At 34.3% G+C, this 16,099-nt stretch overlaps 1 protein-coding gene across 6 annotated transcripts in view; it reads right to left on the bottom strand.

The window, feature by feature from the left end:
• The window catches only part of fhod1 (formin homology 2 domain containing 1), a 78,561-nt gene extending 64,658 nt beyond the window's left edge, over positions 1–13,903 (bottom strand). For all 6 annotated transcript variants that reach the window (XM_056461744.1, XM_056461746.1, XM_056461750.1 and 3 more), the window contains exons 1-3: positions 13,593–13,903; positions 10,073–10,179; positions 2,700–2,764 (exon numbers count right to left, since the gene is read on the bottom strand). In XM_056461744.1, coding sequence (XP_056317719.1) covers positions 2,700–2,764; positions 10,073–10,179; positions 13,593–13,757 — 337 coding nt within the window. In that variant the 5' untranslated portion in view covers positions 13,758–13,903. The remainder of the gene's footprint in view (positions 1–2,699; positions 2,765–10,072; positions 10,180–13,592) is intronic.
• Positions 13,904–16,099: the final 2,196 nt, after the last annotated feature.

The raw sequence follows: 16,099 nt of genomic DNA, 5'->3' as shown, positions 1-16,099 counted from the left end.
CATTTGCTGAATATTAGATTTACTAACCAATAATGGCTATTATAAAAGTATAACGTACAATACTGTTACACAATATAGGAAATAAAGGCAAGCAATCAGTCAACGCCAGAGTGGATGTGGATCGTTTTCATTCTAAAGCTCCATTTTAAAACTAAAATGTATTAGTGTAAACGGGGCCTATATGACAAAATCTCAATGATGTCATATCCTCATAATATATATATATATATATATATATATATATATATATATATATATATATATATATATATATATATATATATATATATATATATATATATATATATTAACCAATTAATATGTTATATTTATTGAGCACATGTAAAGGACTACACTGTAAAACTGCAGGGTTCCACACAATTACTTCCTGTTGTCACAACACAAATAGATTAAGTTAACTTAATTGTTTTATGTTCAATCCATTAAAATCTGTACAAAACGGTTAAGTTGATTAACTTTGTGGTTTTTAACTTTCTCCCAATATTACTCATGTTTCTGGCAGAATCCATGTAATGGTGCAAAATACTATGTTCATTAATTATGAAAAAGTATTACCGAAAACAATGTATTTTGTGACACCACAAAATAAACGATAGGGCATAATATGAGATGATAGACTTTTTATTTTGTCCATACTATATATTGCACAGCCTTAAGATGCAATACACCCAGCTCACTATTGAAGATCGTTGGGAGTGTTGTGTATCATACAGAAAAACCCCTAAGGCTGGACTGGTCTTTCCTGTATTGAGGAATGCAACTCTCATTGTGTCACTCAAATACACACAAACGTAAACAGGTCACACTCAAAAACCATTACCCATTCAAACATCACATCAGCTGACAAATAAATCAGGACAATATAAAAGCAAGACAAACCAAGCATGGGGAGGAGAAGTTCATACTCAATATGAGTGGCTTATGAATTCCCATTTTACTCCTCTGTCACCTTACTGTATGTCACATAACACTAATGATAATGGAATACTAACAACAATGTTTTTCGTTTACTTTATTTACTTATTATACTTATGTTCACTTATTTAATGAAAATCTGGGTGTACAAAAGAATAGTAGAATAATAAAAGATCATAATATGGAAATGGGCATACTGTGAGCTTCAGACACTGTTTCCTCGTTCTTATGTTAATTCCATGAGAGTAAAACCCTGATGGACAACGAGCCAATCAGAAGACAAAACAAACTGTGACGAGACTCACGGGCCATGCCCTTAGCATTTGCATGGATGCCTAATTTGGGTCGTTCATCAGGGCCTGACGGGTATTTCATCAAGCTCTAAGATCATAAAAAAAGCTCTGAGATCACTAACATGCATGCCTCAAGCGGTGTTTCATAAGCAACAACGTTTTCTAGTCAGACAACAGTGACAATTTTCCTTCCTTAGTGAAGAGGCATAAGGTATGTTTAGTTACATCTTTTGTTAATTTATTGTGTTTATTGTGAAATTTAATGTGTATGTTGCACCAAACACTTAAGACTTCTGAATCGTGTCAAATCACTCTGCTCAAACGTCATCTGTTCATGCAGAGGTTGATAATAATTCCTGGCTGTGTTTTCTTTGACAATATAGCTTCAAAATACAACGCCTCTATCTCTCTCTTTTGTCAAGTTTAATTATAATTAAGCCTTTATCCACAACAGATCTGGTGAGCAAAATAGGTTAATGTTAATCTGATGGGGTTTATATTTGTCAGTGTTCAGCGTACATCATGCTGTCTGTGTGTGTGTCTGTAAGAGCTGCAGGTCAGAACAGAGCTCATTAATATTCACGACATAAGCCATATATGGTCAATCATGGACATTCTGATTGTATGGGTATTTTATGGAGTAGCAAATCATTTCTGGATATTTCTGAACTTACCAAAGCCATAAACCCACTATGTAGATATCAGAGAACAATTCAATTTATTAAACCAATGCAGTATATAACACCTTTAAAAGAAGATACACTTGAGATTATACATACCCCTGATGCTCAGGCTCTTTCTGTGACATAGCCACTGGTGCCAAAATAGCCCAAAAATGTAGCTCTGCCTTTTCCCACAAAGCCCAGCAAATGACATAATGAATTTGGCCTTTTTATGCTCTCAAATACTTCATATTTTGTATATGTAAGGATACGTTTAAAAATTGTTTAATAGATAAAACTAACAAAGGTGTTGTGTTATGATCAGAGTCGTGAAAATTTCAAGACAAGCTCTAACTTTGAGCATGTTGAGTGGACTTGACTGCAATTTGGAGCAAAAATATGCACCAAAAAAAATTTCTAAACATTACTACTTCACAACTAATGTTCAGACAGGCCAGCTTAAAAACATTTATGATGACCATAAAACACAAATATGGATTAACTTCCATCTAATTAGTGACTTAAATGAACATTACTTCAAAAACTTATCCTTAAAAAGGATATAGCTGGAATAATCCCAAGTGAAGGGAAAACCAACCAGGAATAATACCATTTCAGCATTTTTGGAGAACCTGGCCCATTTTTTCCTTCTCCAAGACAAATTAAATCAACAGCCAAAGTAGAAAGCCAGAGGTGACGTACTCACCACCTCAGCAATACATGTACAAATCCTTATGATATTTCTTATAAAAACCAAGCAAATCAGTCATATGTTCATTACATAATATGTGTGCAGTGAGGATCTTACCTAGAATAGAATGAACTCGCACTGAAAGCTGCGTACGGAGAATCAAGATGGGCTTTTTGCCTTTTCTGTAGAGAAATGAAAAGAATGACAATCAAGATTCCAGTAACTTGACTTCATTCATCTCATCACAGATACAAAGAAATTTCATTCACCTAAATTTGAAACTACTTGAATGATAACGCAGATGGAAGAATAATGTGAAATCATCATTATTCCAGCTGCAAACACACACACTTAGACTGAAGGCAGACTGGGGACAGCGTCAGAAAGACAGAATATTGGTCGGTAGGGATTAAGGTATGGAAAGAGAGAGTGAACAGGCATGGAAACTATGCATCAAGAGCATTTAGTGGCTAAAAATGGACCTTTCCAAGTCTTACGTGTTCTTCACAGTGTTCTGTGTGGTTCATACACCCAGTAACAAAGCCACTCAAACATGCACACACACCCCGAATTTGACTTCTGTTTTCCAAGTGCTGCTGCTTCACATGACGTGTTTCCTGTCTCAGCGAACCTGAAGGAGATCCAGCTGTAGCTACAACTTCGCCAGTCTTACAAATACATACAAAGCATGCATGCTTTAAACACATACACCCCCTAAATGTGAACAATGTAACACTGTACCTCTAGCAAAATAAGACCCCCCGATTAAAAAGAATTGATGGTGGCATTTCCAAAAGTACATTATGGAGTTGCTAGATCTCCACCAGTTAGGATTCTAATAGCAGCTTTTTGCAATCTGTTTACATGTTCTGTAAACTGTTTATTTAGTTATGTATTCTATAGAGATATAGCTAGACTTTAGATATTGGAAGAACAAAATGGCAATTTATTTATTTAGTTATGTATTCTAGAGATCTCAGTAGATTTTAGATACAGGAAGAAGCAAAAATAAAGCAGTTTAAGATGGAATTTATTCAAAAAATATTAGACAATAATAAAGTCCTTTTCTACTTAAAACATGAAACATGAAAATGATATTTATTTGCGTGATGGCAATGCTTGATTTTCATCATCAATAAGTCTTTAGTTTTACAAGATTTTTCATCAATCTAATAAAATTGGTACACAAATTGGTAACACTTTAGTTTAGGCCAAAATTCACAGTATTACAAACCATTAACTAACAATACTAGCTTAATAAACTACTAATTAGCTGTTTTTTAATATCTAGTGAAGTTTTGGGGCTTGGTTTTGGGTAGAATTAGGGATGCAGAACAAGATCTTACTTTATAACTACTAATGAACATTTAATATCTTTACAGTAGGAAGGTAATAAGTAGTTAATAGCATGAATTGTGACCTAAACTAAAGTGTTACCCAAAACATGTGTTCTTTTCATCACTATGTTCCTATTATTTTTAGTTGACACATTCTTAATTCTATAGCTCAATGAAGACACTTGAATAAAAAGAAAAGTTCAAAATAAAACTCAAGTCCTTGAATTTCTTTATGGGCACTTCTGACGAAAGCATCAATGCAAGCAAATAAACAGATACATTAAACTGACGCTACGCTTTTAAATGTTAATGTAAGTTCATTAACATTGCACAATTAAACAAATCACAGTGTACTTGCTGTTACAATTCAGCTCTTTATAAACAGAAAATAAAGTGGTTTTACAGAATAAGGCTGAACAAATCCACAAATAACAGCCTGGGTATAAGTAGTATTACAGATCCAAGTTATGCAATCCCTCAGGTTAAGCTGACTCAGAGTTCTAGATCTGCGGTTCGGTGTTTCAGCTCTATTCAGTGTATTCTGAGACTGTCAGCCTAAGCCGCGGTCAGATCACATACTGACAAGCTGGCTCTGCTCATATGAAATCACTCGTCTTTTGCTGGGTCCAGTGACTGTGTGTTACTAAGCAACCCTAATAAATGATTTAGTGAAACCCGTACCTGTCATAATAGGTAGTACACTCAGGGGGACACAGACCTCCTACTTAAGAGAGTTTGGCAAGGTTTGTGCAGTATAATGAATTATAAAATATGAATAATAAATAAGCATTATTCTTAAGAATAAATGGCTTCATTCCAAACACTGTCAGCACTGCAGTGTATAAGTTTATTCATCTGCAGGCACATTACAGACACCATTCATATAGGATGTCTTTAACTTCTACTCATGGAGACATGTAATGGTCGAATGTTAAACTTTATTTGTGGAATATCCCTTTTTGAAATACATTGAATGACTAAAACATAAATCAACATGTCATATGGTTAAATAAGCCGTTTTTTTTTAAATGGACAGTTTAGCTTTACAGTTAGTTTAACTGCCATATCAATAAATCAATAAATAAAATAAATGTTCACCAGAATAGGAAGTATTATTGCATACTGCAAAATATTGGATTACCTTAACATTTTGAGCATGCCTGGGTATTTAACAAAATGTATCCTAATGAAATGCCATAGAACACAGATGTTGTGAATAATTCACTGACATTAGTTTACAAAACAAATAACACAAATTGGGGAACTCTAATATTTTAACTCAAATACAAATTGGGGATCTATACAGCTAAAGACAAAACACAAACACAGAGAACGGAGTAATTTCCTCAATATAACAGAATTAGAAATGTTTGTTTCGATTTGGTTATATCTGGTCAAAGGAACAATTGGATGGATGTGGATGTGCTGGGAGTGAGACTACAAACATACAAAAATATATACATCTATATTCTTGATTTTACTTTGTTCTCCCAGAAACACCTGGTTAACAATGGCAGGTCCAAGTCTAAAATGAGATAAACCTATAAATACACACACACACAGACAAAATAGCTGAACAATCTGTGCAGTTCTGAGGAAAGCTGACCATTTCACACCAGAAACCAAGAGTGAGCCAGAGGGGAAACAGGGAGCAACAGAGAGGAAAAGAAAAATAGCGTCACTGTTTCTCAGACCTAACAGTCACGCAGACTCAAATTCATCTCATAAGAATTAAAGGTGGAGTGACACAGATGTAGTTGTTTGAATTAGGAACTAACAAACAATAATCAGAATTATCTGAAATATTAGGAATTAACTAATTAACATGAAACAAAATCTATTGAACGCCCTTTTCTCATGCACATACTAAATTTAAATCTAATAAAAGTGTAAAAACCTGTAAAGACTGTAAATAACCATTTCATAAGGTGGTGATTTTGTATGTGTTTGTGCGATACGATGCAATTTATTTGGAAATGTAACATTCAATTCATGTTTATTTATTTAGCGCTTTTACAATGTAGATTGTGTCAATGCAGCTTAACATAGAAGTCCTACAAAGTTCTGGTAAACTGAAACAGTGTCAGTCCAGTTTTCAGAGTTGAAGTTCAGTTTAGTTCAGTTCAGTGTGGTTTAATTTTCAATGCTGAAAGTCCAAACACTAAAGAGCAAATCCATCGATGTGCAGCTCCACAAGTAACCAAGCAAGCCAGTGGTGAGAAAAAAACTTCACCAATTGACGAAAGTGAAAGAAAAAAACTTGAGAAACCAGGCTTAGTTGGGCACGGCCATTTCTCCTCTGGCCAAACTTCTTGTGTAGAGTATTTTCAGAAAATAGCAAACATGAAGCTTAACTCCTAATGAGATTGCACAAACACACATGAATTGCCCACTGATTTACCAAAATATTAAAGAGTTACAAATTGCCATGTCAAGCGTGTTGGCTAAAATCACTTGTATCTGAAATCACATACTGTCTGAGAAGGTGTTTAATTTGCATTAATCCATAACCACTTGAAAAATGTTCTGTGAACAGCATGAATGAATGTAGTATGAATGTAATCTAAGATGCTTCATATTGTCATATTATACAACATATTATTATGTGGCCAGCATCAGTTGATTGACTCTACTGACATTCACAAATCATTTCCTGTGGCCTCATGGGAGTATACACACTATCCAGTATTCTGCACATGTTTTTGTTGTCGTTTCATGAGCACCACTGATGTGGAAAAACGTTACTTTTTATGAACTATTTTTGCTGTTTGATTTCAGTGTGTGATTTCAGACATAACGTGAGCTAGCGCGAGTGTCCCACAAGACCAATAATGAGGCAAGTACATCATCACAAGCTGAAACAAAGTTCTATCTTCCTTATTTTTGGGTCAACAAATCAAAAACAACTATTTAAGTCTCAAAGTATGTCTTTCAGATCTATAAAGTCAACATACTCTTTTCAGGACGGAGCGCATTGAGATGACCTAATGTTGGTCATCACTGTCTGATGACACCAACATGAAATAAATAAAAAACAACTAAATATAGCATAAGAGAGGGCATTTCTGAAAAACTACCCTTTGTCTTTTGAAAGCAGTCCAAAACATCCAAAATATAAAATCAGGTCAAATCTTGTTAAAACTTCACATTGTTGCACATCTGAAGGAAACAGATTCATCAGTCCAGTGTTGTAAGCTTCTCTTATCCAGTCTGAACGCTCTATCATTATAAAGCCAGCGTTCCCAGCGTCTGTGACTAATGTTGTCCACTCCTTCCCTCTGGCCTAGCTAAGAATATCTGTGTGAGAGTGCGAGCAAGTAACATTCACCTTGTGAACGATTCTCCAAATTTGGTTCTAGAATATGACTAAGATCTCTGACGGACCCAAGAATGGAAATATTCCTTCACTTTTACTGACTTTTTTCTCATGTTTTTCCAATTCGTTGAAATTATAGGGAGAGAAAAGAGAAGGCAAACATGTTTAAAAGTCTCTGAAACCAAATCTACAGTCTTTCAAGACCAATCAAAAGAATAAATTGAGACTTGAAACACCTGATTATAGTCTTTATTATGACTTTTAATATTTCATTGTCTAACTAGTTTGTCTTACATAAATGCCATTTTTAACAAGGTATTTCTCAGGGTTTCTGCAGGTTTCACCAAGTCAAATTTAAAACATTTGAAGACCTTTTTAAGACCATGAAGAATGAAATTTCAGACTTATAAAGGATTTTTTCAGCCTGCAGAAAAAAGAACTAGCCCCATCAAAAAACTAATTCAAATTCATTCTAGTTATTTCTTAGCCACATATTTTAAATGTGTCAAAACAATCAGACCCTAGTTGTATTTTTCAACATAACAAAAACATAATAAATCTTTAAAAACTAATTGTATGCACAACAGACTTTTATAATGTTAGTTATAAATTTAGTTTGGCTAAACGTTTTTTGTAACTGTGGACAGCTAGTTACCTCATACCACCTCCCTGTGTATTATGAAGACACTGTCGCTTTATCATATTTATATTTACAAGCTTTTATACTGTATATACTGTTATACTGCACATTTGCACTGTATACTGTTCTGCGTTATACTGTACTTTTGGACTATATACTGTATTGTGTTATAGTGTACTTTTGCACTATATACTGTATTGTGTTATACTGTATTTTTGCACTATGTACTGTTCTGTTTTATACTGTACTGTTTGCACTATATACTGTTCTTTGTTACACTGTACTTTTGCACTATATACAGTATTGTGTTATACTGCACTTTTGCATTATATACTGTTCTGTGTTATACTGTACTTTTTGCACTATATACTGTTCTGTGTTACATTGTACTTTGCACTACATACTGTTCTGTGTTATACGGTACTTTTGCACTATATACTGTACTTTTGCGCTATATACTGTTCTGTGTTATACTGTACTTTTGCACTATATACAGTTCTGTGTTATACTGTACTTTCTGCACTATTTACTGTTCTGCGTTATATTGTAAACTTGCACTATATACTGTTCTGCGTTATACTGTACTTTTGCACTACATACTGTTCTGTGTTATACTATACTTTCTGCACTATTTACTGTTCTGCGTTATATTGTACACTTGCACTATATACTGTTCTGCGTTATACTGTACTTTTGCACTATATACTGTTCTGTGTTATACTGTACTTTTACACTATATACTGTTCTGCGTTATACTGTACTCTTGCACTATATACTGTTCTGTGTTATACTGTACTTTTGCATTATATACTGTTCTGCATTATACTGTACTTTTTGCACAATATACTGTTCTGTGTTAAACTGTACTTTTGCACTATATACTGTTCTGTGTTATACTGTACTTTTGCACTATATACTGTTCTGTGTTATACTGTTCTGTGTTATATTGTACTTTTGCACTATATACTGTTTTGCATTATACAGTACTTTTACACTATATACTGTTCTGCGTTATACTGTACTCTTGCACTATATACTGTTCTGTGTTATAGTGTACTTTTGCATTATATACTGTTCTGCATTATACTGTACTTTTTGCACAATATACTGTTCTGTGTTAAACTGTACTTTTGCACTATATACTGTTCTGTGTTATACTGTACTTTTGCACTATATACTGTTCTGTGTTATACTGTTCTGTGTTATATTGTACTTTTGCACTATATACTGTTTTGCATTATACAGTACTTTTGCACTATATACTGTTCTGTGTTATACTGTACTTTTGCACTATATACTGTTCTGTGTTATACTGTTCTGTGTTATATTGTACTTTTGCACTATATACTGTTTTGCATTATACAGTACTTTTGCACTATATACTGTTTTGCATTATACTGTACTTTTGCACTATATACTGTTTTGCATTATACTGTACTTTTGCACTATATATTGTTTTGCATCTGCACAACCCTGGTTTGCAGTCCTTGCTATGCACCCTTCAGTGTATTTGTATTGTTTACAAATTTTTACTTATATTTTTAGATTATATTATATGTGTAATTGTATTTATTGTCATTTCTTTTTAAAATTCGACTTTTTGTATTAATATTATTTGTTGGGCACCTAGGGTCTGAGAGTAACGCAATTTCGATTCCCTGAATGTCCTGTACATGTTGTTGAATTGACAATAAAGCTGACTTTGACTTGACTTATTGAGATGTGTTGTTGGTGACTGGATGAGTCTTGGATCGATTGGGTAGCTTTAAAAAAAATTAAGACGCATTTAAAATTATTTAAGAACTACAAGACAATATTTCAGTAATTTTAATACTTTAAGACCACGCAGATACCCTGATTCCTGAAGGATTATTTTGATCTTTCTTCCCATCTTAAATGCTTTACTAATAGTATATTCATTACAATTTTTTACAAGGGAAAGGGGAGGATTTTTTTCTGCAAATGAATTAATTATATTGAGAATACATTTTTGACAAGCTCACTTTTATTTAAACAATCTGCCTTTTTTTTGGTAGAATTTTTTGTTTAAATTATAAACCTGCCAAACCAATAAACCAGTTGTTTTCAGGTCAAGTTGAGTCTCAGATGCAAATTTCCATCTCTGTTGAGCAAAGACAACTAGAGGGGAAAAAAATAAATGGGAGAAAGAGAGAAAAGATGTGAAATCCATTCTTACTCCACGTCATCATAGAGCTGCTCCACATCATCTCTCTGTTCAGCAAGTGATGAATCCAGATCCAGGTAGTTTCCATTGGAAGCCAGCTGCAGTGCACACTCTTCTAGCTGAGAAAAAAGAGAAACAGATGAACATCACTGCCTAGCATTATTCCATGGCACACCACAAAAAAACCCATCACAGCTTTATATTAGCCATGCATGCTTTCTAAATGTGCAACCAGAAGATGTTGGATGTTGAGTTTTCTAAGCAACAAAACATAATCTACATATAAACACAGTTTCCAACACATTCGCATTAGAGTTTATGTGAATGCACTCAAACACAAACATACTGCCACTACAAACAGTCAACTATAGCAAAAGAGAGGTTATTGTTACTGAATGGCAGTGTTTGATGCAGAGTCACGTCTGAAGCGGTGCTCTAATAATGGGTTGATTGAGGAGCTGAGCTTATCTTCTGTTTACAGATCCCACCCTTTCCGCAAGCATCAACTCACTCTACAGCTGCAGGCATTTCTGGAGCTCAGGCATCAGTGGCCGCCTTAAAGAGTTACTTACATTCACTCACATACTGGGATCAGGAAGAAATACTCATATAAACGCATTTGGAAAAAACTAAATCTCTGTGTGCAGAATATATCAACCTGTTTATGCAATAAGTATTTCAGCAATATATGGGTCAAAAATCTATTTTCTTTAAACAACTCATTTACTCACTGTGAAAGTAAAATGTCAAATGGTCAACATAAATAATGCCCTTCATCATTCATTCACAACATTCATTCATTTTCCTTCAGATTAGTCTTTACTTCATAGTTTGCCACAGCGGAATGAACTGCCAACTATTCCAGCATATGTTTTACGCAGCAGATGCCCTGCCAGCCGCAACCCAGTACTAGGAAAGCACAACAGACATTATTATGAAAAAAATAAAACAACATATGTTTTCTGATCAGTATGTATATAAACATATAAAAGAATAGGAGATTATATAATAAGTTGTATAATATTTTACGTGACTAAAAATGACTTAAAATGTAAAGATTTAAACTCGCAATTAGGTAACATTGCTAGTATGAAAATATGTTTGCATTTTTATTAAATACAAAAATTATTATGCCATATTAGACTTATCAAATGGATGTATGAAAACCCACTGTCATCTTTGATCCATATTCGTACACACTGAACCTACTGTAATTTCCTAGCAATCAGGGGTGAATTTATCGTTTGAGCATCGATATCAGAATGCGTGTTTCCACAATAGTCACATAGCAGGATTAGATTATTTGTTAAAGATTAAAAGATAAAAATATGACTACTTCTTTTTATTATTAATACAACGATAATCATGTTATTTTACATTTGACAATATTGTTAGACTCCCCAGAAAACCATAAAGCACTGTTAATTTTTGCTCTGTCGTATTTATATTTGCTTGTAATTTACTATCATTTATGCAGATGCACTGCATAGAAAAACACTTAGTCATCCCAGTCGATCTAATTAATGAAATTTATCCAATTGGAGCTATTCAAAGTATCTGGTGAAATTATATTCATTTCCTAATATATAATCGCAGCAAAACAAAATATCGCAATGTAAGATTTTTCCAATATCGTTCAGCCCTACTAGCAATGTTTTAAATATTATAGCTCCAGCCTCATGAATGACATACAGTTATGGATATATCAGCAATCTACATCCCTGACACACTGTACTAGGAGACATAATCCATGAATACAGTACATGATTATTGGCATAAATGTACAGAGGCCAGCTAGTAAAGTCATTCCTCTAAACCCGAAAAGGTGCTCTAGCGGCGGGCGCTACAGGCCATGGTCATTAGTGTCCTTGTTAGAGGAACCGACTCCCATGGGGAATGTCGCCAGTTCGATCCCAGCTCGGGTGGGTTGGGTAACGTAGGACTGGCGGACTTACATAAATGCCATGCTTCTGGTTGTGCTTGTTATAAACAATAGATGTGTCTGTCAAACATGTCTAGAATAAAATAAACTGTTTTCAGTTAGAAAAAAGGCATACATTATAAATAAATCAATATAGTATATGCACACAGACTTTTAATATCAGTCAGCCAGCCAAAGGGCTTCCTGTGAATTGTCATCCCATACAAAATCGCCAAGTTTTAGATCAGATTTTTTTTTAAAAACAGCAATCTTCACTGCCTGGCTGAAATATGATATAAAGTGGGTCTCAGACCAAACATGATGCACTGCATTATATCTTCCACACCATGTCTTTAAAATATGGAAATTTATTTTACCACAGTATTTTCAATGGAGTTTCTGTGCAAGCCTGCTGCTAACGATGGTGCCTGCTTTAAATTGTCCGTTGTCTCTTTTTATGCTTTAATAACCAAATGGATGCTGAAGTCTTTTTAACTGAATGTATTGTAACTACATTACAACATCAATGTCGTAAAAGTAACCTAATGAAATTGAAAAGAGACACATAAACCTTTCACCAGAAGTTCATTATTGGCTGAAAAACCCTAGCTGTGCATATAGACCATTGATCAAATGTTGGAAGATCAAAAACACCTAAGACGAACAGAACCAATATTCTTGCTCTGGCTTTGTAAAGACCTTCTTAATCTGCAAAATATGTGCTAAAATGATGATTTTCATGTGTAGTCAATATGTCAGAATATCCAGTCTTATTATAATCTTATTTTAAAAAGAAAAATTGAGCCTATATTAATATTTTAAAACCCGTGGAATCCGTTACTCAATATTTAGTTTAGAACTTGCTGCTTTAAATTGTTTACAATATAGCTTTCAGAGTTGTCACACATTTAGCTTGCAATCATATTACCACATTATTATTTTTTTGTGATTACATAACATTTCTTTCACTCATTCAGCTTTTTAAAAGTATGCTTGATGGTGTTTAGCCCAAGTTAAATTGTGGTTACACATGTTGATTTAGATATTCTGGTGACAATTTACAACCACGTCAACTACCTGTCATTAATTTTAGGGTTAGTAAGTAATGCTTATTTATGGTCAGTAGAGTATCTCTTCAGCACAAAACAACACAACACAAACGTTTAATACTCAAATGACTGGTAGCTGCCTTCTAGTAGCAAATTTACACACAGTAAACTACAATTAATATTATGTTTATTTATTTTATTTCATTGATGTATGCAGTTTTAAATGCATATCTACAATTTATGGTACAGTAAAAACAAATTTTAAAAGCATTACTAGTTTGATCTCAATGTTGCCAGTCAGCATTTTTGCTCATCAACACTTCAGATATGCGCACTCCATCCCTCCCTCTATCCCAGTGTAAACTCCCACATACCTGGAGTTCACTTTCTAGAATAGATTAACGTTATTCATTGACAAAATTAACCAAATCTTTCAAATATTAGTCACGAAGCGTGACGTTTAACACAGTTTAAAAGCCACTGGACACGCTCACACTAAGCACTGCAGCAGGTAAGCTCAGGTAAGCACACTTTTATTATAAGGGAAATAAATGAGGCTGACCTTTAGCGGGGCTTCCAGCAGTTTGTGGACACCGGCGATCTGCTCGCTCAACGGCAAATGCTCGTTGAAGTCGTACTGCGGAGGTCTGCGGGGCTCCGGGAAATTTGAGCACACAAACGGGTCCGAGTCCTCCAGGTACTGCACTCGACACGTTATTGTAGCCATGGCTTATCCGTGGTCACAAAAACTAAAAGTGAAGCTCGCTTTCCACCGCAGTTTTCTGTTTGTTACTAGAAGTCATCTAAAAAACAGAAAAGTCACGGTCCCACCACGCGCCGCTGTCAACACTGACTGATCTAAAACTGAGGCTGTACTAGTCAAATTAAAGTACGGGGCGGTGACGTCACCAGGAAACAGACCGAGCAAACTTAGTGAGTCACACGCCTGGAAATACAGCAGCTCACAGCATTAAGGTCATTCCTCACACAAGCATAGGAGCGATACACGTATATTTTAAAACGAGACTCAACAGTGTATGTTATATAGGCTATGCACGGTCTTGACAAGTAATAAAATGTTGTTTATAAGGAGTTATTAAGTCAGTGAGATATTGAGTAAATTAGTGTTATGGCTCCATCTGCTGGTGTGTTGAAGTTTTATCCGTGATGGGTTTGTTAGTATTGTGTTCAAAATTTGCAAATCATGCAAAGTAAAGGGTCCTCTTCAGGCAAAAGGGAGACTTTTTTCTGTAGCCTTCCATGACACACTGTAGTCCCTTATATTTAATAGGTACATACGTATGTTGAATAATAATGACTATTAAATCAATTGCAGTTGTGGTCAACCTGGTTAGGGCAGATAGACCACCTTAGTTAAAATGTTTAACCATGGTAAAAATAGAGCACAAACTGGTTTGCCTTGTTATTTAGTTCACAGAAATGTCTAAGGTTTCTTCCAAAGATACTTTTTTCGAACCCTCCAGTTATTACAAACCTGTTTGAGTTTCTTTCTTTTGTTGCACACAAAAGATCACACTGTGAAATGTGTTGGAAAGCAGTAACCAATGAGTTCTATTGTATTTTTTCCCTAATATGTTTGTTATTTTAACATACTTCAAAATATCTTATTTTGTGTTCAACAAAAATAAATAAATACTAATTTGAAGATACACAGGCAGAGTATTAGTACATTTAAATTATTGAATGAAGTATCTCTTTTTATTTATTATGTATACTAAAGTTTAAAAATATAACAATGTATGGATCTCCATTATTTTTGAATTCATAACAATTTTTTAAGAGCAATTTACAGTCATGAATCAATAAAGAAAAACTATATGTATAATTCTCTCATTTACATGGTAAAAAGGAGGAATCAGGCAAAAGTGTGCTCTGTACATCAACTGTCTTAAGACATCATTTGACATTTCTACTAAATAATGTACCATAAATAACATAATGATTTTAAAGTCATGTAAGCATTTTTTCTCTCAAAATATTAAATTCACATTTTTCATATACACTTTACATTTATCTCAAAAGACTGGAGGTGAAATGAGAAAACAAGCCCCATGTATGACAGCTATCTCAGTATCTCTCTCTCTCTCTCTCTCTCTCTCTCTCTCTCTATATATATATATATATACATACACAACAGGTCAATAGTTTGGGGTCAGTAGGATTTTTTAAATGTTTTAAAATAAGCTTCTCCTGCTCACCAAGGCTGCATTTATTTAATCAAAAATACAGAACAAATTGTAAAATTGTGAAATGTTATTGCACTATAAAATAACTGTTCAAAAGTAGTTTATAATTTAATCATTTATTCCAGTGGCAGCACGGTGGTGTTGTGGGTAGCACAATTGCCTCACAGCAAGAAGGTCGCTGATTCGAGCCCTGGCTGGGTCAGTTGGCATTTCTGTGTGGAGTTTGCATGTTCTCCCTGTGTTCGTGTGGGTTTCCTCTGGGTGCTCCGGTTTCCCCCACAAATCCAAAAACGTGTGGTATAGGGGAATTGGATGAGCTAAATTGTCCGTAGTGTATGTATGTGAATGAGTGTGTATGGATGTTTCCCAGTGATGGGTTGCGGCTGGAAGGGCATCCCCTGCATAAAACATATGGTGTATAAGTTGGTGGTTCATTCTGTAGGGGCGATACCAGATTAATAAAGTGACTAAGCTGAAAAGAACATGAATGAATGAATTTATTCCAGTGATTTTAAAGATGAATTTTCAACTTCATTACTGCAGTCTTCAGTCAAGTGATCCTTCAGAAATCACTCTAGTATTAATTATCATTATTATTAATATTAATATTATTATTATTATCGATAATAGCAATAAAAGCATTAATGACTGGAGTAATAATTTTATTTGAAAGTACATCCAATAAGAAAGCAGTTATTTAAAATTGTAATAAATATTTTCGTAACTTTGCTTGAATCCTTTCAAATTAATATTTACTAAAAGCTTTAGTAAAGCATTTGCATATAACCTGGTCAGGTCTTTTAGACACCATGGTAATTTCACCTACAGAGAACAAACCATTGGCAGTACTTTACAAAATGTT

This window comes from Danio aesculapii, chromosome 7 (genome assembly GCF_903798145.1).
Source record: "Danio aesculapii chromosome 7, fDanAes4.1, whole genome shotgun sequence".
NCBI lineage: Eukaryota > Metazoa > Chordata > Actinopteri > Cypriniformes > Danionidae > Danio > Danio aesculapii.
This window is presented reverse-complemented; position numbering and strand designations above follow the sequence as displayed.